This window comes from Sus scrofa, chromosome X (assembly GCF_000003025.6).
Source record: "Sus scrofa isolate TJ Tabasco breed Duroc chromosome X, Sscrofa11.1, whole genome shotgun sequence".
In the NCBI taxonomy this organism is placed as follows: Eukaryota; Metazoa; Chordata; class Mammalia; order Artiodactyla; family Suidae; genus Sus; species Sus scrofa.
Genome location: NC_010461.5, coordinates 68,473,506 through 68,499,788, shown reverse-complemented (window position 1 = coordinate 68,499,788; position 26,283 = coordinate 68,473,506). Strand labels below are relative to the sequence as shown.

The window sequence follows — 26,283 nt, the reverse complement described above, 5'->3', positions numbered from 1 at the left end:
CAATTGACAAAGAGCCTTAAGTAATAGTGCTATATGTCTAGGTACAGGAATTCTATTGAATGCTAACTAGTTTGAATACAGTAGGTTATTTTAAGCCCATCAGCAGAAATCTCTTCCAAATACTTTTCTTTTTGAATGTATTGGCCTACTGGGAATATAATTATATTCATTTTTTTCAGGATTGTGTTATTTAAGCAGGTTTAGAATTTTTAGTCTTCTCTAAGTCTCAAGTCTTAAGATGGGCAACTTTAAAGCATTCCATTTTGGTTTTAGCAAAAACACAAACTTTTGAGGAATAATCATGCTGTCGACATTGTAACTTTAAATTCCTAGCTCAAGTTGTTAATGAACAAAATTCTATAAGATGTTAAACTGCAGGCCAAACTGCCTAAGATCAATTTTAAAGTGAAAACTCTTTTAATGAAGAATGAACATTACAACACTTTAAACAAACTCATAAAACCTTGAAATGCAATAAATGCTTTTTATTGTATGCTCATTTCAATGAGTAACATTTAGAAATAATCTCACGTAACAGTGACAATCTTATTTTACAGCGTGTACATCATTTACAACCACATGACACACAATTTTAGATTTTCCAAATTTAATATTCTGAAGTTAAGAAAGATAAAAAATTTACTCTCAAGGAACTGATTCTTATCTGGTGCAAAAACAAAAGTGAACATTATCTGAAAACACAAAGCCACAGTATAGCATGAAGTAAAATTACATTTTAATAATGTTGAACAGCTGAGTGTAAACATGAAGCAACTAAAACTTAAAAGTACACATCATATGCATTACATTGATGAACAGGATTTTCATTAAATTTCCCTAAACCAGCTTTTTATATTAAGCGCCATTTTGATTTGCAGCATGCTAACACAAAGCATTGTTAAAGGGATGCATATTTTAAATTTATACACTGTAAACTGAATATCCACCTTCAAACTCTATTGGCAGCATAATGTTTTGTTAAATACTGCATAAATACTGCCTCATACTGAAAATGCATGTTAACATGGTATAGATTTTAAAAATCAAAAATTTCAATGGCATAAAATTGCACCTTTAAACATTAGAGCAAGTAAGACTAGAACAATCATACTTGCTAATAAGACTCCTAAAAAAACCTCTAAACATTATAATATTTAAGAAAACTGTGTTCTCTCAATTTAATCTTTAGATCATTAAGAAATATAGTGCTAACTTTGCAACACTACTGTTGCATCCATTTTAGAAAGCCACATTCAACTCAAATATGCTCTTTTCATATAGGCCATACTGAACAATTATCAACTTGAACATCAAAAAAAGGGGAACTTTAATCTTTAGACTTCACTTTAGACTTCACAAAATGCTATATTTTAAACATCTTATCCCACCATAAAATCTTAGCAGCTCTGAAGTTCTTTTAAAAAGTACTGAATCTAACCTGTTTTCCAAGGAAATTTCTTTTAATGAATACACAAAACTTTTGCCATTTCTGGAATTCAATTTCCAGGTACCATATAAAAGGCTCAATGACTAAGTGACTGATGGATGACTGCATTTTATTTCCCCAACCCATTTCTAAAACTGCATAAAAGTGAGGCTTGCTTGCTACAGCAAAGCATCACTAACTCAATTAGGTATGATCTTTTCAGAAACACTGTCTCTAGTATGATCAGCCAAATCAAGTGGTTGTCTTTGCCCTTCCCCTCTAGTTTAATTATGCATATAATACTATTAAATAGACAATAAGGTTTTCTGCAACCATTCTATGGTGCTCCTTAAATCTTTAGGCAATTTCAAAGGGCTATGAGGTCCCCCATCAATTCAAATATCTTAAGATCTTTAATAAAAGAAATGTAAATTTAAGATTTAACATCAAGCTTTATAATCAGGTGAAACAGTTTATGAAATTATCTTCCCATGTAGCATGTCATATTTTCTAAATAGCTTCTTTCTTTATATATTGATCTTATTACATAAGAGCCTCCTTGTGGTGCCTCATAATATGCTGATTTTTCTCTGATGGTCTTCGGAATCCTTTCTTGCAGAATTCACACCTGTGTGGATAGTCTTTTGTATGTATTGATATCACATGTCGTTTAAAGCCAGATGCATCTGTAGTGCTGTATTCACAATACTCACATTGGTAAATCTTCCTTCCAGTATGAGTCTTCATATGCTTTTTGAGCTCATTTTGTTGTCTAAACCCTCTTTTGCACCTTTTACATTTCAATGACTGATCTTTAGTATGAACTGAAAGGATATGACCACTGAGGATAAATGGATCTGATGTTTTAAAGTCACAGTGCCTACACTGATGAATCTTCCTACCCTTATGGATATCACTATGTTTTTTGAGCTCAGAAGGACGATGGAAACCTTTATCACAGACCTCACATTTGTGAGGAAAATCCTTAGTGTGGACAGATATGATGTGCCGCTTAAGGTCACTTGAGTTGGTACTCTTATGGTCACAATGAGGACACTGATGTGTCTTATGTCCTTGAAACAAATCCAGATGGCGCTGAAGCTCCTTCTCATCACCAAATGCTTGGGGACAGTGCTCACATTTATATGGCAAATTGTTACCATGCTTAGACTTAATGTGAGTTTTCAAATTTGATTGATCTGCACACCTGAAGACACAATATTGACACTGATATGGCTTCTCACCAGTATGGGTTCTCATATGTTTCTTGAGTTCAGAAGGATGTCGAAAGCCCTTCCCACATTCAACACAAACATGAGGAAAATTCTTGCTGTGAACAGCCAGTAAATGTCGGTTTAACAGTCCTTGTTCTGCAGTTTCATAGTCACAGTATTTGCACTTGTGCATCTTCGGCTCCTTATCTCTTAATATAAGTTTATTTGAACTCAGTGGACTAGCCTCTCTGTATCTTCGTGTATATTCTGTAAACTCATGGGTTTTGTCAACTTTGTTTATAAGCTTATGGCTTTCTAAGTGATTATGGAAACTCACCTTCTTGTTAGTTGTAAAGTCACAATCTGTACACTGATATTTTTTTCTCATCAAATGATCAGGATGATTCTTCATGTGTCTTTTCAAGAATCCCCTGGATTTAAACTTTTTTGTGCAAATATGGCAAGGGTATACTGTCAGAGGCTGTCCGTCAGGGCCTATTATAACAGCTAGATAAAAAAAAATAGGGAAGTTGTGACATTTGGCCAGACTGTTTTAAAGGGTTTTACAATAAAGGCAGCAAAATTAGCTGACATTCACAATGTGAGACCTATACTAGTTAATAAAACCCCATAAGGTAAAATGCACATTAAAAGCAATTTATAATAAAGCAGCTCACTAAAAAAGTTAATAAGCAGAACTCTACTAGAGACAACTTACCTACCAAAATGCTCTATCACATGCACTTTGTAAACTTGAAACAGGCATCCTTTATTGTTAAATCAACCTGAAAATTCGCTTATCAACATCATTTAGGTAAAAAACAAACAAGCACAGTTTTATTGTGTACCAGTAAAACATTAAAAAAAAAAACAGATCAAACCCAAACAGGTACATGGGAATAGTACTACACTATAAACATCTGACTTATATTCTCAGGTTACAAAAAATACTTCCATATTTAAATTAATTATAACACACATAAAGTGATGTATTACTATTTTACCTGTTTGCCACTGTCTCGTTTCTCCCCTTCTCCTCTTCTTAGCTTTTTGCTTAAGGACTTTATTTGTATTAACGCTATCACAAATTTGAAGGTATTGTGCTGCTGTACTACTTCTGTTTTCTAATGTTGAGTCCAAAGTATTTCCTGAAAAAAAAAATCGATACACCATTAAACTATACCTATTTGTAATTATTTGGCTTTGGTTAGATGAATTACTAGAGAGGACATGGCATTCAGTTGCCGCTGCAGTACTAAATTTCACAAAGTACACCAATCTTCTTCTCTCTATTTTGTACTATTACACACACATGAACATATGCAAACACTTTAAATATGAAAATAACGTTAAAATATCCCAATTTATTCACTCTAAAGGAATAAACTAATAAGGTGAATATAACATAAGAAACTGAATTTTATGACCCTAAACAAAATCTTGGCATCAGATCAACTTCTCACCAATGAAGGCTGACGAAATGAAAGAGATTTAGCAAAGAAATTTACACCTGTCAACTAACCAATAAAATCATGGTGACTATTTGTAATACATGACGAATAACAGATTTCTTGTTATTTATGCTTTAGAATAGTTTACTTAATGTTAAAAGTATTAAGATTGATTTTTTTAAGTATCAAGATAAATGTGGCAGGCCATTTACCACAATTTCAGTGGGATCGGTATATACAGAATAAAGTACTTAATAAAATTGCAGTCCTCACAATCTCTTGTGTTATGCAATTTAGTTTAAAAATGTAGACCTAAGAAACTGTTTAGCTTAAATGCTATGACATATATGCCTGATTAATTCTCATGAAATCTACCTTTATTTATCTATATATTTTTTGTCTTTTTGCCTTTTTCTAGGGCTGCTCCTGCGGCATATGGAGGATCCCAGGCTAGGGGTCGAATTGGAGCTGTAGCCACCAGCCTACACCAGAGCCACAGCAACACGGGATCCGAGCCGCGTCTGCAACCTACACCACAGCTCACGGCAACACAGGATCCTTAACCCACTGAGCAAGGCCAGGGAACGAACCCGCAACCTCATGGTTCCTAGTCGGATTCGTTAACCACTGCGCCACAACGGGAACTCCGAAATCTACCTTTAAATTTAGAGAGTCGAATATTTCCTAAGGATAGAAACAGAACAGGTCAGAGACTTTATCATAAGAAAAAGTCCCCTTGCTTAAGAAAATAAAAAGAAAACCGTGGAATAAAGTACACTATATGAAGTGTATTAAAACTAAAAAAAAATTAAGCTAACACGTATTTTATGTAACAGCTATATAAATCTACTGATTGCCACAGAAATTAGAAAACACGTTCTCCTCAAGGAAGACTTAACAAGTGGTTGATATTACGGATAATTTTTACTTTCATGTCAGAGTAATTGCTATTTTGTAATTTTTTCCATAGTAACCTTTCATGGCCCATGCAGTGAACAGCCTGATATTTGTGTCTTGAGGTAAATCTAAAATGAATTGCATTCACAGAGCAACACACATTATGTCTCTATAGAAATTAATCAATTCCCCAAAGAGATAAACTCTTATAACTAACTAGATATGACCAGGCAAGTAAAAGTCTACCAAATGTGTCTGCACACACAAACTAATAACTATCTACTGAGCAGTATAAAAAATCAGCTACTTAGCTTATATCTCATATACAATGCTCTCTCACCTGATGACTGACAATCTTCATATCTTCGAGAAACTCTTCTTTCATCTCCTAAAAAAAAAGACTAATTAAAAACTGATAGACTGACTATAATGATTACCAGTGGATCACATCTAAATCTATAAAATCTTACTTTGATCACCGTTCCTTGGATTAAACCTTTTTGGTTGTTGAGTTCTTCCATTTCCATAGATTAGGAAATTTCACACCAAAAACATGGGCTGCTGTCAGCATCCTTGGAACTACTAACATCTAGAACAACCTTACTTTTTAAATATAACCTGGGTAGATATTTCTGCAGAAAACCCTCAAAATTGAAGATGCTCAATAAATGACTGTTGAATGAATGAACCTTTGGAAAAACCAAGTTAGGATAAATTAATGCATTTGAACAACAAAATTTTTCAAATAAAGAGTATACCTGGACCCTCTTGTAAATTAAGTAGGAATTTGATACAATAGAAAGGGAGAAAATAGCTTGCTAAATTTACCCTCCATTATGTACTTCCTAGAAGAGCACACCTGGATTTCTGTTCTTTTTCAAAACCCCAATATCTTACTATTTGTGGTTTTAATACATGAAATAACTTTTTCCAAAAAGGGAAGGATCAATTTTCAAAGGCTATTCCTATTTTAGAAAAATAAAACTTTTTATGGCTCTCATTTATACTGGTAGGAATTAAAATAAATCCTACTGAAAAACAAAATGCATTAAGCAAGGTTCATTTAAAATCATACTGGTATGAAAATCATGTAAATAACTAGAAATGAATCAGTCCACAGCAAAACATTTTATAATATTAGCCAACTCATGGGGGGGGCATTAGCACAGCATATTTAATGACCTAAAGACTGATCAAATAGATATGTTATGTACTTATCAGGTGAAAAAATGCCAGTGTCCTACCATATGCCGCAGCCCAGACAACAGAGACAATTGTTTTATTAACATCAGAGTCCTCAAGCTGAGTCTCAGGGAGAGAAGTTCCTTCCTCTTCCCCTACAATGACTTCCATGTAAACTTCATCTGCTATTTCAGCACAACCTAAATTTTAGAAATAATTGTTTGTTTATAACCCCAAATATTTAATAAATGGGTAAAAATTTCCAAATAATTATCTTTCAACTTTCAAGATTTCTATTTAGTTAATTTTAAAATTATATTGGGCACTTTGGAGGCTAATGCCACTATGAGACAATCATTTATAAAATTCCTATTCTCCTCTTGGAACCTAGTACTATGAAAATGACTTTTAGAGTATATAAAACATGTGCACTTGATTCTACAGTCCACTGAACATTACAAATTTATAAGAAAAGAAGTATTCCATAATTCTGCCTTATAGTTCTTTGGAATTCAGAAAGCATTTTCCATACAATTAATACAAGAAAGTGGCCCATGCTATCCCACATACTGTAACTTATATGCAGTACTTTACATGCAATGAAAAATAGTAAAAAATACTAGTAACTAAAAAAAGAATTACAAATTAAGTAAAACCATATATAGGTATTATATAAAATGCAGGCACTCAAGTATATGTGGAACCAATTAAGAGGCAGAATTTTCAGAGATCCTACTGAAGACAAAAGCATTAAGTGAGATATTTTTTTAAAAATACAGTATTAGGGTAAAATATTTAAACCAGAGGGTCAATATGTATATTTTATGTGAAATAATCCATTTAAATTTAACCTGTTAAATAAAAAACTGACTTGAATTTATGCTTTTCCTTTCATTCACATACGGGATTTTCTATTTACTACTGGAAAACATGGGGAAAATATGGGAAAAAAGTTATCCCTCTCCTCCTAGTTTTCCCTTCTTTCAATTAACCAGAAAGAGACACTGATCTACATTTTCTACATCCCCATGGAATTTAACCTATTAATAATCCCACCTTCTACTGTGCCTATTTTTACTGATCAATAAATAAAAAAATAATTTAGAGATCAAATAGAAAGTATTTAATTCTTTCTCTCTAAATGTATCCCCTAGATTTGTTTTGAGATTTTCAGCTCTGCTATTATTATTCATGTTCAGGATTGGAATTCAGCTCCCCATGGCTTTCAGGGAAGGAAATTTGCGGAGTGGGGATCACAGTGCACAGGTAAAACTATTGTCAACATAATGCACTGAAGTGGAGCTCTTGCCCCTTAGGAAAAAACAAAGTAGTTTTTGTCTCAGCATGGCAAGACAGAAAAAGCCTTAGGGAAGGGCTGCAGTCCTACTCTAGGTGAGGAAAAAGTAGGCAGAGAGTAAAATGTCTTCTAAGGAAACGTGTATCATGGCAGGAAAGAAAATCTCATGAGGTTTTTTTTCACCCTGTTGGTACCCAGCCCCAAGAAACCTTAAGCAGAAATAAGCTGGAGACCATCAAAGGCCTAACAAGTAAAGATCTTGGCAGTTTGACTTGGAAGAATACTTACTCAGCTAATCCTAATCCCTCAGTGGCAGAACAACCAGTTAGCCCTCCCCCTGCTACATTCAGAGAAGTCAACAGTGCTCACTACCATGAGCAAAGAACACTGGCAGCAGAGTTAGGCAGACACAAGTTCAAATCCTATTTTCCTCACTTAATATTGGAATGATCTTGGTTAATTGTATAGCTTCCCTAAGCAATTTTTTTCCTTCTATACAACAGGGATAATACCACCTACCTCAGAGATGAGTTATAAGAATTAAATAATATATATGCAACATATTCAATAACACACACAAAGGAGAGTCTCAGTAATTCCCTATGTATTTGTGGGCTCTACTACAGTCAGAAACCATATGTTGCTAATCTCTGTATCCCTAGAATCTGAGACACAGTATTTTTAGTTTGCTCATTTCAACAATACACATGCACGAATGGTCAAAAAGACTCTTCCCTTTTTAAATTATAACCTGAAGGGTCAGACATTGTATTGAATTTTGTTCCTAGGTAGTGCTTGAATCTGAGATTGCTTTACTTTTTAAAAAAGAATGCATGATGGTTACTGATAAGTCATTACAGTGCCTTTTTTTCTTACTGATATCATCTTCTTCCTGAGAAGAATCTTTAACTGCCATGTAAACCATCTTCTCCCGCTGCATTCGGCTCTGGTCAAGCACTCCAGCTACAGAATGTCCACTGGTGTACTCACTCTCTGTAACAATTTCTGTTCCACCTTAAAAGGTAAATAAAATGCATGTCAAAATCACTAATCATGGAATAATTCCCTAAATTAGTAAGGAGGATATATAAAAAGTATTTTCTTTTAGAAAAATATCCCCCCCAAATATTCCAACATAAATTTCTAAATGTCAAGAGAATTTTCTTAAAAGTTGCACTTTACACTATCAAGCATCCTCAACAACAAATGTTAACACTAACGTCACACTTGTATATGCCAAGCACTAAGTAAGTCTTTTACATGTATTTACCCATTTAACTCTCACAATACCTTTATAAGGCTATACTATTACGGCCATTTTACAAATGAGGAAACTGATGCAGGAGGAGGCTAAGTAATTTACCAAAGGCCACTCATTAAATGCCAGAAACTAGGATTAAAATCCAAGCAGTCTGCCTCCAGCCTGTCCTTAAATACTCATCATTTCCTACTCTCAACCAAATCCCCTCTACTCATTTGAAACAAATTTTTGATATTTCAACTGGAATATTCTACTCATGTTTGAAATAATCTAAGCATAACTTGGTCTGTATTCCTGCTTTATATTTACATATAATTTTAAAATATTTCATACTCAAAGAAATTTATGAAAAAGTTGTACTTTGAAGGCATTAGAATTTTGTCAGAAAATATAGATTCTAATTCCTAACTATTATAGAAATAAATTAAATTTAGTCTTTGTACCTATTTCAACATCATCTTCAGCCTCGGCTTTGAATATATACACTTTTATTACTTCTGAACCAAATCCATCTTCTTTAACATCTTCTTGTGAACCATCACTGCCGATTTTTAATGGTGTGTTCCCCATATGCTCTAATTTTTCCCCAACATCATCCACTGGAAAATATGAATAGGAAACTACTTCAGTCAAAAAGTACCACTGACATTTAGTTGGTGTTAAGCATGAGTGCAATGTAAAATAATGCATTAACCACCTACCCACTATGTTATTTTTTTTGATTTTTTTTTTTTTTTTTTTTTTTTTTTTTTTAGGGCCACAACCATGGCATAAGGAGGTTCCCAGGCTAGGGGTCCAATGAGAGCTGTAGCCACCGGCCAGAGCCACAGCAACACGGGATCCAAGCCACATCTGCGACCTACTCACAGCTCATGGCAACACCGGATCCTTAACTCACTGAGCGAGGCCAGGAATCAAACCCATGTCCTCATGGATGCTAGTCGGGTTTGATAACTGCTGAGCTAGGATGGGAACGCCACCCTACTATGTTAATGACCTATTTTGCAAAATTTTTTTTTTTTTGCCTTTTTGCCTTTTCTAGGGCCGCTCCCGCAGCATATAGAGGTTCCCAGGCTAGGGTTCTAATTGGAGCTGTAGCTGCCGGCCTATGCCAGAGCCACAGCAACATGGAACCCGAGCCGCGTCTGCGACCCACACCACAGCTCACAGCAAAGCCGGATGCTTAACCCACTAAGCAAGGCCAGGGATCGAACCTGCAATCTTATGGCTCCTAATCGGATTCATTAACCACTGAGCCACGACGGTCCATGCAACCATTAAAAGTGATTACAAGGCAGATACACTACATGACCACAATTACATTAAAAACTTACTCACAGATTTCAATTTATATATGTAAAATATTCTTAACCACACAGCTTTAATTAAAATTGGGGTAGTTCCCGTCGTGGCTCAGTGGATTATGAACCTATTATCCATGAGGGGGTGGTTAGATCCCTGGCCTTGCTCAGCAGGTTAAGGATCCTGCATTGCTGTGAACTGTGGTGTAGAAATAAAATAAAATAATATAAAATGGTTTGGGGAAAGATTAAATAATCTTCCATCACATTCAACATTTTTTTTTTTTTTTTTGCTTTTTAGGGCAGCAACCATGGCATATGGAGGTTACCAGGCTAGAGGTCTAACAGGAGCTACAGGTGCTGGTCTATGCCACAGCCACAGCAACACCAAATCTTAGCCTGACCTACACCACAGCTCAAGGCAACGCCGGACCCTTAACCTGCTGAACAAGGCCAGGGATGGAACCCACAACTGCACAGTTCCTAGTCGGATTCGTTTCTGCTGTGCCACAATGGGAATTCCACATTCAACATTTTAAGTTAAATCATAACACCAAAATTAGTAACAGAAAACTTATAAAATAATTGGTACTCGTAACATAAGCTGATGTAAACAATTACCAAATAGCAGTAAAAAAACCAATTAACATATGATATCTAGTATTAAAAAAGAGAGAAAACACCTAATATATTTTATTAAAAGGACTTTTTAGAGATCATAAAAATAAAATCTTAGTAAATACTTCTAATTCTTGTTGAGTCAATAGAAGACAACTTCTAATCAGAAATCTTGTATAGTTCTAGGTTTGCCATGTATGCTTTGCTTCAAAATCATATATAAAAGTAAAGTAATAATATTACTTACATTTTAAGGGTACTTAAACTTGATTCTTTAAGAATAGTATTTAGTTTCAAGTGACTATTATGCACAAAGTATGCAATGAATATATTACATTTATAAAGTCTGTTCTTGGATATAAATATTAAACAATATATTCCCCCAAATAGTATGTCTGCCATTCTTTAATTTCAATGCTCGTCCTGTCCCTACAGAAACAATGTAATCTAAACTGAAAATCTGTTCCTCCCTACCATATATATTGTAATATCAAATATGAAACATAAAATCATGAAGCCTCTGACTGTATCTAAACAATTCCAGAACTAGTGAAAACTATGTGACATTAAAAAGTTTTTAATTTTATACTCTTAAAATATGAATTTCAGAAAGATCTAAATGGGTCAAAGTCTACATTTTCTCTACCTCAATTTCAAATCTGATACATGCAAATTCAAAAATATTCGTTTGGCCTTTCAAAATGGTGAAAAACAACACACTTTAGAAATTCTTTCTGCACTGCGAAGTAATTTTAATTTTGTGATTAAACATAAATGCTTCCACACTAAGAGTTCATATAGTCGTCTAGAAAGAGAACACCTAAATGATCAAAATAGAAAAATATTTTCACTTCATCACAGCCCCTATTACTAATTTTTTTGACAAAAATTTTTTTGGCTGCACCTGAGGCATGCAGAAGTTCTCATGCCAGGGATGGAACCTGTGTCATAGCTGCGACCCAAGCCATGGCAGTGACAATGCCAGACACTTATCTTGCCTTATACAAAATTATGTTCCTGAAAGAAATATAAACTGATTTTATAGGTAAAAAAAAATTTGAATGCATTATATCAGTTCATTATTTAAAAGACCCTCCCTCCAGTGAAGCTTTTCACAAAGGAAACCACCACCCATAAATGTCTTAGGTGTTAAGTATTTTTTTTAAAAAAAAAGCACATCTGGGATAACTTTAGACAGATACAGTTACAAGTGCAAGAGACTAACCATCTGCTAATATAAAGGAAATTGTGACATTTGGTCTCAAAGTGGAAAAAACTGAGGTGGACCGCAGAGACTGAGAGAAGACAAACTCCCTACCACTAAAACTCAGCTGCTGATAAGAACTCCTTATTGGAATAGTCGGGAATTCAGGAACAAAATAAAAATGTTTTAGTCCTCAATTTTATCTCTTAGGGTAGTTTGAAGGTATCCTGGGAAAAAAAGAGGACTTTTAAAAAATAACATTGAGCACTTTCCTGGCAATTTATTCTCTTAATTCCTGACAGATTCAATGGTCAATAGAAACTAACAGGTTAAAAACCTGACTTGAATATTAAGAGATGAAGAAAAAGAAAAGAAAAACTAAATCAAAATAGAATAAAAGAAAATAAATGAAAATGGTATGAAAAAGTAACTAGTCCCAATTTGAAAATTTTAACCACTATAAAATTGGTTAAAGATCTGGGTGGTGAGAAAATAAATGGTATAAGAAATATTTAATTTTCCTCTATTTTCTACACTAAAAATTGTTTTAAAGGGATTTTTTAAAAAGTGTTGCTGTTTCTTTAATAATTAAGGAGGTAATTAATCTCACTCCAAATTACCCCTAAAATGACCCCACAGCAGTAATACTATTATTTGAACAACACAATGTTCTTTATAATTTTCAGTCTAATTCTGTTAGACTTGAAGGACAGAAGTCCTTTGCATTTCACATACATGGTAAGATCAAGATAAATATTCTAAAAACTCTTAAAAAACTTGCAGAATCAAATCATAGAAAATATGTTGAGCTGTATCACAACAAATGATTTTTAAATTTTAGATCACTTTAAACCAAAGAGTTTAGTTTGACAAGTATGCTTTTAATGACATGCTGAATTTATTTTGGTACAGAAAGACTCTAACTTTTGCCACACCATTTTATATAACCATAGTTTTTATTTTTTTTTAAATGTCAGGTTAGATTAAGATGTATTATGGAGTTGCTTTAGTAATTCATATAAATTTTTTAAAAAGTAGTAACATTTGCAGAGACTCTTTTAGTGGCTCTAATCATTCCCTTAAAAACAATGTAAATATTCACTTTCAAAAGTGCTTATAGAGGAAAAAAGTTAATACTTCAGAGTCATATTTACAAATTAAATCTAATTGTTTGTAGTTTTAAATTCACCAAAACACACATATATAACATACAATCACTTTATACACACATACACATATTCCACCTGATAGTGCACTTTCCAATCATCTATTATTTTCAAAAGAAAAGAACAAAAAATCCTCCCTTGAAAAGTGAAGTCTCCATCTAACCTTTACTCCTTCTAGCATGATCCCTTCAAATTTTATAAAGACTAGACCCACTTAATCCTCAAGCTCCATCAGTAACTTATCATGAGATTTTTATTATTGTTACTGAAATCTACCACTTAAAATGAGAACAACATATTTCTATCTTCCTCATTCAGATAGAATGTCTTAAGGACATTATAAGGCAGTCTGAAATAAATACATTACGTTATTTAAAATATGTTAAAATATTTTTAAATAGACTATACACATATATAAACAAACAAAATAAACGGGGAGAACTGTAGAACAAAATCTGAGTTGATTTACTTTTCAAGTACTTAATAAAAAACTAATTATACATTCTTGTCATATTATGCTTAAATTTCCAAGCAAAACTGAACTGACAACTCCAGTACCTGCCATATTAAAAAGAAAGCAGTGGTCACATAAAATAAACTTCTCATTTTGAAATATATACATTTACCATTAAAATTTTGTGTCACCTAATGTTCTTTTTAAATCTTTCAATTATATATTTTGGTTCTAAGATTATAATCTGCATTATTTTACTTCATTGTGGGTATGAATTTTCACTAAGTAAATTAAAAGCATGAGCAAAAATTCAAAAAAGCACCTCAATAACAGCTTTGAAAAAAATTATTTTTCAAAAAGATTACCCCATGACTTTTACTGAATAGATTCCCCCATCCCATAAAACCTGTGCATGTTATATATAAATCAGTCTACCAAGTAATCATAGACTTTAAGTTTCACTTACAAGATATCATTAAGTAGTCTTCAGAAGTGCTCTTGACATCATCATCATCATCATCATCGTCATCGTCATCATCATCATCTTCGGTTTTAATAGTAACTGTAGAACCAGGAACACCAGCTGCTTGAATCACAGTTTCTGTATCTGAATTAGTTACAAGAACTTCCTCTGATACCATTGTGGGAGAGTCAACTCCTGAAACACAGTCTTGGACCACATGTTCTAAGTGTCCATCAGGACCAGTAACAAGGTCAGCCACAAAAACCTGCTCAGGTACTCTAACAGTTTCTGTAATTAGCTCAGATGTCAAGATGTGATCACCATCATCTTCCTCTAAATCTTCTTCAATAGCAACATCAGCCTCAAGTACAGCTTCAGGAACAATTACACCTTCTGTTACTACATCAGTCTCAGTGATGATATCAGGCCCATGGACAACTTCAGCTGCAAGGCCATGATCAAGAGTTATCCCATCATCTGTGACAACATCAGAAACTAATACAGCCTCAGGAACTGAAACAACAATATGGTCTCCATCGATATGTGCAGTACCAGCCATTCCAGCCACTATAATACAAACAATTATCCAAAAAAGTAATTTTATTAAAAGTACTATATTTAATATATTTTACATATATTTAATATTTAATATATTAAGTAATTTAGTTTCAAGTAAAACAAAGAAGCCACATTGAAATACCACTATACACCAATTAGAACAGTTAAAATAAAAACAAGAGAGTTCCTGTTGTGGCACAACAGAAATGAATCCAACTTGTATCCATGAGGATGCAGGTTTGATACCAGGCCTTGCTCAGTGGGTTAAGGATCCAGGGTTGCCATGAGCTGTGGTGTAGGTCACAGATGCGGCTCAGATCTGGCATTGCTCTGACTGTGGAGAAGGCCGGCAGCTGTAGCTCTGATTTGACCCCTAGCCTGGGAACTTCCATATGCTGCCGGTGTGGCCCTAAAGAGCAAAAAAAAAACAAAAACCAAAAAAAACCCACCACATGTTGGTGAGAATGCAGAGAAACTGGATCTCTCGTAGTAATGGTAGCAGCCATGCACTCTGTCATTATCCCCAGAGATATTAAAACATACATTTACCCAAAAAACTGTACATGAATATTCATAACAGCTCATAGTAGCTATTTTCCTAGCAGCAAAAAAATTGAAAATAACTCAAATGTCCTTTAGCAGGTGAATGTTTCTGACACATCCTTACTATGGAATACTACTTGGCAATAAAAAAGGGACAAACTCCGAGTTCCTGTTGTGGCTCAGTAGAAACAAATCCGGCCAGTATCCATGAGGATGCGGGTTTGATCCCTGGCCCACTCAGTGGGTTAAAGTTCCAGCGTTACTGTGAGCTGTGGTGTAGGTCGCAGACGCGGCTCGGATCTGGCATTGCTGGTGTAGACTGGCAACTGCAGTTCCGATTTGAACCCTAGCCTGGGAATTTCCATATGCCACAGGTGTGGCCCTAAAAAAGGTGGGGGGCAAACTATTCATATGTTCAACAACATAAGTCAATTGCTAGAAAATTATGCTGAATGAAAAAAAGTCATTTACAAAGGTTACTGTACTGTATAATATATAAATGGAATCTTTTATATAACATTATCAAAATTCTGAAACTATAGAGATAGAGAACAGATTAGCAGTTGCCAAGGGTGGGGGTATGTATGAACGCTTTGGCACAGCATATATATGGTGATGGAACAGTTCTGTATCATCATTGGTGTCTACACAAATCTATATATGGGACAAAAATGCCCAGGACTATATACACTCACACACATACAAATGGTAAAAAGTGAATGAGGTCTGTAGTCTAGTTAACATCAATGCGCCAATGTTAATTTCCTGTTTTTAATATTGCACTACAGTTATTTTAAGATGGCAACATTGGAGGAAGATGAATAAAGGGTATACAGGACCCAAGTACTATTTTTTCTACTTCCTGCGAATCTAGCACTTCAAAAAATTAAAATTCAAATAAAAAGGACACACAAACATAAAAGGCTGCTGATATGTTAAACTGAGTTAATATGACAAGCTTAATACATTAGAAAATATGTATTATAAACATAAAAGTCCCTGAACTTCTTTATAAGAATTACTATATTCAAAAGTAGAAAGCATCTTTTAACATCTGACTTAGGGAAGAAAAAACCTCATTGTAGACAAAGATTTGGTTTATTAACAAGCATAATATAGACGCTAAATTGTATTAAATTCTAAATTAATAACACCCCAACACATACAAAAATATAGTGAAAAGGGAAAGCTGCCTTTCAGGAATATCTTCCTTTCAACCCTTCTGTATCCTTCTCACTATTCTCAAACTCTCACCTATACTACTGTATTACGCCCAAGGGACACAGTCTCAACCTTGAAATTCTGGTAGATAAAGGGGATATGTATAGAACAAGTACTTTCTATTCACTTGTTATATCGTTGGCCATTTTTGGAGACAGGGAGAAGGAGGGGGTTCAAATTTAGTATTCAACCGAACTAGAAATGTGATTTTTAGCAAGGAAAAATTAAATGATAAGCCTGTAAAATTCACAGTATTGAAATTCTACATATATGTGAAATAAAATTAATATTTTATAAAATCTTTTCACAAGTCAGATTTAAACTGTGGGAAATTCCATTTATTTTAAAACATTACTGGAGAGTAGTTTGGTTCTTGAGAGTAGACACTAGGGAAAGATGGAAAGATAGAATAATGCTAATGTGGGCTTGGGTTCAGATTAACCTGTTTGGGAGGATTCTAAGGAGATGGAATAAGTACTATGCAATTTACCTAGTCAGATCTAAACCAAAAAAAAAAATCTAAATATGCTTGTTTACCTTGAACGAAATCGTTTAAGGATCCTAGATCAAGAATTGACGAGTTCCCCAGAGTACTAACAGATTACTGAGACCGAGATCCAAGGATGACTTTTATTAAATTTTGGTCTTTCCTCTTATCAGCTTATCTATTAGATTCCACTGAATTTTTAAACAAAGTCATTTATTTTAGCTATACACTACTAGCTATATTTATTGAGAACTAATCATGTACCAAGCAACCTAATACTTTTACATATGTTATCTCATTTAAGCCTCAGAACTGTGTAATAAGGTGAGTGTTATTATCCTTATTTTAATTATGAGGTAACTATGGTTTGGAGAGATTAAATAAGCTTAACCAAGGTTCAAAGTGCGAACTGAACTCATTGTTTTACTCTGGACAAGCTTTATTTTTATTTGTCTAAACAAGGAGAATAGAATTTACTTACTCTAGAGATTGTTTTTTAAGAAATTTGTAGGGTTAACCAAGTGAGTCACTACTAAGAGAATAGTAAAAAAGAGAATAAAAAGACCTACCAGAGAGTCACTCATTTAAATCTTAAGGCCTTTGGTAAGTACCATTAAAGGGCATTAAAAATTTATCTCACTAGGTAGCAAATTATAAATTATATAAAATATCATTTAAAAATGTGAAACCAATTACATAACGAGATAACAATAAGAAACAAATCATCGTTTCAACCATTTCTCTTTTAATAAAGTTATTTCATTTAAATATGAATACCTGAAATTTCCCCAGGACAGCATAAAATTTGGTATTTGTTGGGTTTGTCTTGGGTCACTACCTAAGGCTATTTTTCTATTTAAGTCTCAAAGCAATATGGACTTTTTCAGCAATAAAATTTTAAGCAAAATTAAATGCAATGGCACAGATTCCAAGGACAACTATTACACTGAGACATGCACAAAGTTATTACATAAAGCATACTACTCTAAAATTTAAACTCTGACCTATCCTTCAGAGGAAATTGTTCCAATGCATTTTTGAATTAAATTAATAGTTCAGATTCTTAACATAGTAGCCATTTCATCCCAACCAAAAATCTTATAGAATTAGAAATCCTGTAACACATAATGTGTTTACTTGGCTAGCTCTACCTATATACACTAAACTCTTTTTTGTTGTTGTTGCTTTTTTTTAGGGCCCCACCCGAAGCATATGGAAGTTCCCAGGCTAGGGGCTGAATTGGAGCTTCACCTGCCATACTATGCCACAGCCACAGCAATGCCAGATTTAAGCCTCGTCTGCGACCTACACTGCAGCTCATGGCAATGCCAGATCTTTAACCCACTGAGTGAGGCCAAGGATCGAACCCACATCCTCATGGATAGTAGCTGGGTTTGTTACTGCTGAGCCACAACTCCATACTAAACTCTTATGTTTCAACAATACCATTAATTTATGGGATCACAGATATCCAAGTTTTGACATTTGCCAAAACTTTAAAGAAAATTTAAGTATTTTCTAATGAAATTTTAGAATTTGGAAAGCTTAGTATTAGATCTAATAAGGGGTTAATTCAAGACATTGAAGAGGAACAAATGAAAGGAAGGTAAGAGGAATACCAAGTAAATATTCACCAGCACCAATCAGACATTTTTTTGATCTTTAAAAGGAATAGAGTTTTACTTACTAATAGGCAACATCTTTAGGAGTGAGGGAGATTCTTGCACTTTACCAGATGCTACAAGGTAGGTAGCATTTTGTATTAAATGGACAAAACACTGTATCTCTTCCATTTAAAAACATATTACTTTTAAAAGGTAAAAAATTAAGAGTTCACATTTCAACCAAAACTTAATTTACCAAACTGAATTTCAAGTGTTCCAGTATTTGAAAAACTACCTCCAGCAAAGAAGTCACAAAATTTGTGAAATCTCTTACTCTTCAGCCTTCTGTCCTTCTAGAATTTATTTCTATACTTTTTAAACCTAAAGTCACTTCTAAGTCGTTCATAATCAATGCAATTCACTTCAGACTCTTTCAGGAATCCATGATTCCTTTCTATTTAATCAATTAACTACACAGTCATCTTCATTCCCACCACATCAGACAGAAACATCAAGGAATCGAGAACTGGAAAGGATATTAAATGTTATCTAGTCCAACCCACCCATAAAAGTGAATTAAGTAATTTGCCCAAGTTTATACAGATAAGTAATAGGACTGCAAAGGCTAGAATCCAGTTCTTCTGACTCTCATTATTACTGTGGGCTTTACAACATGAGACAAAATAACATATTCTACCATATTATCTACAAATAGTAGAGAATTTTCTTTTTTGTTTTGGCTGAATCTGCTGCGTGCAGAAGCTTCCAGGCCAGCAATCAAACCCATCCCACAGCAGCAACCCAGGCCTGCCACTGCAATGGCAAGGCAGGATCCTCAACCTGCTGCTCCAGTAGAAGCATGTTCTTTTTTTTTAAAATTAATTTATTTATTTTTCCACTGTACAGCATGGAGCATGTTCTTAATTGAGCAAAGTATTACTTGTTGTAATCCTCCATTCTTAATTTCATCTTTAACAATTCCACAATATCTCATGCTTCTGTTTACTTTTTATTCCAATTTGCTATTTGTCTACTCTCACTCTGATCTTTTCTTTAATTCTTACCACCTATCCTTGTCTCTTTAGATATCACTCTTCTATCATTCAGATGGACCCTGCCCAAATTCAGTTCCTTTGTTGACAGTCAATGGAGCCTTATAATCTTTACTGAAATGACTACTGTTAAGAGGCTAATGAAAAACCTGGCTACAAAAGCAGGGAATTTTTTCTTTTTGGAAAAAAGAATATAATGCTATTGGGAACAATTTTGAGGATATGGCATCAGAATATAATTAATATCATAGTGCAATATATTCCTCTATTGCTATATAAGCATTTAAATTGTTTGAAATGTCTGAAGTACTTCTTTTTCCAGCTTTATTAACAATGCAACTTAAAATGTATTTTAGAACACCAATTTTCCTATATAAGGACTGATGTAGGTATTTATGCATTGAATTTTTCATTTCCAATGACAATATAAACCACAATATTCCAAGTTTCCTTATCCAACTTTCCCACGAAATTATAAGAATGATTTTAACTAGACTACTGACATACGGAGCTACTTTAAGAAAATAAGTCTTATAGGAGTTCCTGCTGTGGCTCAGTGGTAACAAACCCGACTATTATCCATGAGGATACGGGTTCAATCTCTGGCCCTGCTCAGTGGGTTAAGGACCTGGTGTTGCTGTGAGCTGCAGTGCAGGTAGGTCACAGACTCTGCTCGGATCTGGCATTGCATTGCTATGGCTGTGGCTGGCAGCTGCAGCTACAATTCAACTCCCTAGCCCAGGAACTTCCATTTGCTGTGGGTAGCCTCCCCCACCCCCCAAAAAAAAGAAAGAAAAAAAAAAGAAAAGAAGCCCTACAAATGTATTTTCCTGGCAAAAGAACAATTTGTCATTGTAATTCTCTCTTTCCCCAACATAGTTTTGATATTTAGTATGTTCTGACTTTTAAAAAAGAAACAAATATATGACAAAGAAAATGCTTTACCAAAATCCTGCATAATCATAGTATGGGCCATTCTGGAGTCTGATGTGTGCAATCCAAGACTTCCACCACCTGAATCCATACTTAGCAAAATTCATTCACAAATCTCTGTAAAAGAAATGGTTTTAAAAACAGCTTAAATACATTTAGGCCAAAGTCAGTTGTTTTGAGAAAGAAATGCAACTGAAAATGTGCCTCTCAACCAGGTGTGCAAATCTCATTACAAAGGAAAACAAAACAAGCAAAAACCTTGATTAGATGCTTTAATGTGACAACTATAAATAAAAGGGCCAAGTGGAAGCAAATCAAAGATAACGGAGAAATAGTATAGTAAGGGTGATGAACCATAGGGAAGTGATAGAAGCAAGCAAAAACAAACAAACAAACAAACAAAAAAAACCCAAAATTGTAGCACTGAGGTTCCAGTTAAAATAGGTTATATAAGAAGAAAAAGGAGAACAAGATGACAACAGACAATAGTTGGGATATGTATACATTACTAGAGGACTCAGGTGTCTAGTATTAGTGAATTTCATCCAGTGGCTCTCATCCATTTCTTCCAGACCCAGATCAGCCCTGCAGCGTAGCTCTGCAGATAAACTTGTTTCACCTCTGGCTCCCGGGGGGTTCTACTTATAATGCAAAATGTTCTATCCCAGTTTCCCCGGAGTTCTTTGAGCCAGTAAGGACTTCTGGCCTCACTCTACTACATTCTCTTGTCTCACAGTTTTGAGGACTCCTGAAACATGACTGCTTCCTAAATATGGTAGAGATAAGATCAATCACATACAAACATTTAGCAAATTGTTTCTTTCAGAATACCTTTTACTTGAATTGTAAAACCGATTTTTTTTTCATTAATAGTCAATAAAGTCACGCTAGCTTTGTGCTTGTTTTGAAAGCAAGGGCTCAACCTATTTCATTCCAAATGACTTATCCTATATTTAAGATCACCAGATAGTGTGGAACCCCAAGTCAGATTCTGTCACTCAACATATTTCTTGCAACTACATATATATTTCCCTTCCAAACATAATAGTCTAAGTAAATCAACCCAAAAAAATCTATCAGTTTTATAAAACATTCCTTCATTTTTAGTTTGGAATATTTAATAAATTGGGCTATACTGCACAAAAGATGAAAAGATTAAGTTTCAGAAAGTTTTAGAAAGCTGCCATGTAAGACAACATAATCTAACCTTAAGTACAGGAGATCACTAAGATTTTTTCCCCTTGCCTCAAAGTTCTGAAGGTGTACAGGAGGCAGAAGATTTTCACAGAGTAATCTTTATCAACATGTAAATCAAAATCCTACAGCAGTAGGTGACATCTGTGTTTCAAAATGACACAAACAAAATTACTTTATATGTGAGCAAAATTACACATTTTTAGAAATTCTTAGCTGTATTTTGTTATCTTTTTTCAAATACCACATTGTTTTCTACCTTTCAAAGGGAAGTCAAGTGGGGGCAAGAGTGTTCATAATAAACTTCCTGAGTCTTCACAGAGATAAATTAAAATGGGGCAAGAGTGTTCATAATAAACTTCCTGAGTCTTCACAGAGATAAATTAAAATGGCTAAGGAATTTTTTTTAACATTTAAAGCAGTGTACTATTTCAAATTTAATTAGACTAATTAACTTAATATATCACATAACAGAACAATTACAAATGCTTTAAAAATGTTTTTAAAATGTTTTAAACACTTAATTTTGTTTAATTATTAAGATAAACATTAAGTAATTTGATAATCACCTTAATCCAAGTGTCTTGAAGAAACTGTAGATTTCCTTACTTAGATATTGTAAAATAAAATCTGCAGCACTTTTTGTTATTTTTCCTTCTGCACTATGTTATTTTCTTTGGAAAAACGTTCTTTTTACCTATTATAAAAAGTACATTCGCAATTACATATTTTAAAACATTTTAAACCAAATCTTTTACACAACTTAAGAATTTGTCCTTACACTTTAATGTGCAGGGTGAGGTTGAGAAAGGTTCACATGCTCAAATCTGTTAATCTAACTGAAGGGATTCCAAAAGAAACAACTGCCTACAATGATATAACCAACGTTCTACATAAGCAATTCTATTACACTTAGAATTCAACCGATTGATTAAACCAAAATCTTCTCTAAAGCGTATTTTTAAAAATCACTAGCATTATCTTATTTTGGAAAGTGAAGAACCAACCAAGGGCAATCTTTATCCTTGCCAAATCCATGGGGGAAAATCTGCACTAGTGCTCAATGAAGTGTATAAATTTTAACACATAGTGCAACTATTGCGGGAAGTATCACACTGTAAGAATACTAAACAAATAAACTGGAGCACCTTTTTCCCATATAGGAAGTTTCAATAAGATCAATAATGAATGAGCTACGATAACAGCAGTGTCTTAAGGATTCAATAGCCAACAGGCTACTCAGTCTTCTCAAGAGTGTATTTTACAGCTTTATTGAATAGAGGTAACCACCAAGTACTCTTCAAGTAAACATCTTTCAATCAATATACGGGGAGCAGAAATCACAAAACAAGACACCCACCCACCCATTCTACTCTCATCTGTCTCCTCTAAACAGAGCTCATTCATGATCCAGCTTCTCGATGATGTAAATAGGGTGAGGGGCCGGAGAGAAATCCTAAGGCGGCAGAGGAAGAGAATGCGAAAGTAGTATTTGCAGAGATCGGAGACAAAGGAGCCCTGGCAAGTAGCAGTATTGCAGCTTTGGACGCAACCCTCTTCCCGCATAGGTCTCCCTTTACCACGATCATGCCAAGTTTCAATCATTTTGAGCAAAACGTACACACGCGCCCTCCCATATATTACCCATCCGCTTGGATCGTCAACCGAACAAGAGAACCTTCGCAGTGGAAAGGCAGAAAGCGAAGAAACAAGAATACCCTTTCCCCTCCTCCCTCTCACTCGGTGCAGCGGTCGCCACCGCTGCTACCCACGCCGTGCTGCCCAACCCCTCATCCCCCTTCTCCCTCTGCCCCGCTACACCGGAGACGGCGGCTGGGAACCAAAATGGTGGTGGTGTAGCGGAGGCGACAGTCGCCGCACACGGCCCTCTCCTTCCCAGGCTCTGACGGCTCCCTAGCTCCTAAAATGCCCGATTCGGTGCAACCTTATCGCAAACGCCGTCAGCCCTCGCGCTTTCCAAGGTTACCAACAGCGGCGGGCGGGGGAGGGGACGGGGGAGGGGCGGGGGCGGGGTGCGACTGCGAGGAATATGGGGGGAGGTCGCCTAGAGAAAATACCAGGGGGCCGCCGCATTCTTCACTTCACCGTTTTGTTTTCCGCCATTTTCCCATCACCCCAAACCACCGACGGCCTCCACGACGGCTCTTGTCCCCGGGTGCTGTGGCCTCGGGGAAGAAGAGGTCGGCTGAGGGGGAAATAATTCTCTCAATTCCTCCTGCCATCCGCTGCTGCGGAAGGCAAACAGTCTGCCCGAGGGGAGGGAACGCTTAGGGACTAGACGCCACTTCCATTGTTCCCTTTGCCCTACAGTACGTGCTGGGTGTGAGCCTCTCCTCCCCTCACGCGAGCAACAGTGAGCACAGAGGACCCGAGTCCCTCTACTTCCTCTTCAGGAATCTCCTTACCTGCCGCCGCCACCGCCGCCGCCAGTAAGATTCTGACCGCGCTCGGGATTTCTGCGGGGGGGCGGCAGCTGTGGATCCGTAAGCTCCTCACATTCGGGTTTCCGAGGTTCCGCAGCTCGAGCCAATCACAAGCTACTCTGCGTCTGGGAGGCGCGCCGCCTCGTCCTCCTTTATATCGGGGCTGACATGCTGAGGTTGCATTACGTCACGCTCCCCTTGCTGCAGGGTAGGGGGCTGAGGGGGGAGCGCGCACGCGCGCGCACGCGGTCAACTGAGAAGCCCGCGCTGGGTTTCTGCAGGGAGACCCCGCGGACTTGCAAAGCTGAGGTTGCGGTGCCGCGAGAGCCCCAGTGCGCAGGCCTAGGTCTTGGTGCGCCCCTAAGGAGTTTCCGTGGGAAGATTTTCTGTTTTCCAGGTTTCCCAAGGGAGAGAAAGAGCGGGAGGAGGAAAATCAATGACTGAATGGCCACTCACTGAAGGTCTCATAGATGTTGGACAACGTTAAAAAAAAAATCAGCCCTACCCACTAGAATTTGACCAATTAAGCTCACCAGAGTGATGAGGTATGCTTCCCCCAAATGAAACTCTTGTGTTTTACAGTTTCCCTCTTTTCCTCCTTTATTCCTTTTATATTTCGTAATGGTAGACAATTCGATGAAGAAAGAAAAATCATAGAAGGGAAAGGTGGACAGGGGACCTAAATGGAGTGAATACGAAATAGCTTTTGAATGTGTCACTTTCAGCTTGTGTCTGCACAAAATGGGAGAACAGTGAGAAATTCAGTAGTGATGAGTAGGGAAAAGAGTGATGAGATGTAACTAATAGGTTACATTTGCAAAGGGCCTTATGTTCTGAAAATTTAGCTTTAGTACAATGAGCATTTGGAATGAATAGCAGTGTTGAAGCAGGGAAAGGGTACGATCCTTTAAAAAAAAAAAGAATAAGGTAACATTGCCTTTGCCTAAGTAATTTGAGCATTCTACAATTAAAACATGTTACTGTTCTCGATTGGTTAGATATTTTCTCCAGGTGTCTATATCCTACTATACCACTAAAGGTTTTGAGAAAAGTAGAGGAGACACGAGCTGAAAGCCCTGGCACAGTGTCTGGCTTATACAAGATCCGGAGTCCGAAAGCTGTCTGTGAACAGAGCCAAGTAGTAAATATTTTCAGCTTTGAAGGCTATAGGGTCTCTGTCACAGCTATTCAAACCTGCAATTGTAGCCCCAAAGCAGCCCTAGACATTACCTACACAAATGAGCATGTCTGTGTTCCAGTAGAACTTCATTTATGGGCACTGATGTTTGAATTTTGTCATTTTAAGGTGTCATAAAAAAAGCTCTAAATTTTTGAAAAACTATTTAAAAATGTAAAAAATATTCTTAGTCTCAGGCCATTAAAAAACACACGCACACACACAAAAACACGCAGCCATACAGATTTGGCCTGTGCACTGTAGTTTGCCGACTCCTATAGGTGTTATTTATTTACACTTTCATTTTCCCTCCTAGATGAAGAAAGGTATTTTTTTCAGTGTATTTCCATACATGACATGTTTCTGTATTGGATACCCTGGCAAATACTATTTAAAAGGTCTTCTCCCAGTAATAATTCCAGTAGGATACATGTGGGGTTTTTACATCAACAAAACTTTGTGAACAATACATTGTGGTAGATAATTTTTGAAACCTGAAGATCATCCTTGCTCCTCCCTCTTTCTCTGGTCCATCAAAATGTCCTGAGACTTATACTTCCTTAATATCTGTGGAATTCATCCATTTGTTTTTCATTCCTAATATCATTACCTTGTTCAGGTTCACATCCCTTCTTACCTGGATTACTGCAACACTGTCCTAACTGTTCCTCTGTGTCTGTTTGCCCATCATATCCTGAAATTAGAAATCATCAAATCAAGCCTCCCTCTTCCATTTTCACTTCAGTTAAGGCCCTCAGCTAACAACTGTGAAATATCCTCCTAACTCATTTCTCTGCTCCAAGTCTCTCTTTACTAGGCTTGATATCTTTTGCAGTGTAGAGTCTATACCACCACAGAGGCCACTTGCATAACAAAACAAACAAAACTTATATCTCAGTCCCCTGCTTAAACATTGCTGTCAATTCCCACTACAGGTCCAGGATGACTTTCGGGCAAAGAGAAGAGACTTGTGGGACTCCCAGCTGGGCAACAATGTGGAAGACCATCCAATGTCTTTTAGATATTTGGTCAATATTTATTTTAAGGGTAATTAAATGCTATGTTAAGGATGGTTGTGCTATTATTTTATTTTTTTATTTTTACTTTTTTTGTCTTTTTGCCTTTTCTAGGGCCAC

The 26,283-nt window shown here is 35.8% G+C and overlaps 1 protein-coding gene and 1 long non-coding RNA gene across 17 annotated transcripts; one reads left to right on the top strand and one right to left on the bottom strand.

Annotated features, from left to right (window-relative positions):
* On the bottom strand, positions 460 to 24,277 carry ZNF711 (zinc finger protein 711). Of its 15 annotated transcripts, XM_021079911.1 has the most exons (12): positions 23,953 to 24,275; positions 22,096 to 22,223; positions 21,540 to 21,670; positions 20,842 to 21,098; positions 20,345 to 20,449; positions 13,938 to 14,501; positions 9,172 to 9,327; positions 8,344 to 8,481; positions 6,233 to 6,370; positions 5,329 to 5,376; positions 3,645 to 3,788; positions 460 to 3,147 (listed from the first exon to the last, which is right to left on the bottom strand). In XM_021079911.1, the coding sequence occupies exons 5-12, from the start codon at positions 20,421 to 20,423 to the stop codon at positions 1,970 to 1,972; spliced, it is 2,445 nt and encodes an 814-aa protein (XP_020935570.1). In that variant the 5' UTR covers positions 20,424 to 20,449; positions 20,842 to 21,098; positions 21,540 to 21,670; positions 22,096 to 22,223; positions 23,953 to 24,275; the 3' UTR covers positions 460 to 1,969. The 15 variants fall into 15 exon arrangements, with proteins under 15 accessions (XP_020935570.1, XP_005673799.1, XP_005673801.1 ...); XM_005673742.3 differs by lacking the exon at positions 21,540 to 21,670 and having other exon boundaries at positions 23,953 to 24,277; XM_005673744.3 differs by lacking the exon at positions 20,842 to 21,098 and having other exon boundaries at positions 23,953 to 24,276.
* On the top strand, positions 23,273 to 26,283 carry LOC106506993. Of its 2 annotated transcripts, XR_001302660.2 has the most exons (4): positions 23,273 to 23,508; positions 23,858 to 23,976; positions 24,352 to 24,515; positions 26,083 to 26,283. It is a non-coding gene; the product is annotated as an uncharacterized LOC106506993 (long non-coding RNA). The 2 variants fall into 2 exon arrangements; XR_002340618.1 differs by lacking the exon at positions 23,273 to 23,508 and having other exon boundaries at positions 23,868 to 23,976; positions 24,368 to 24,515.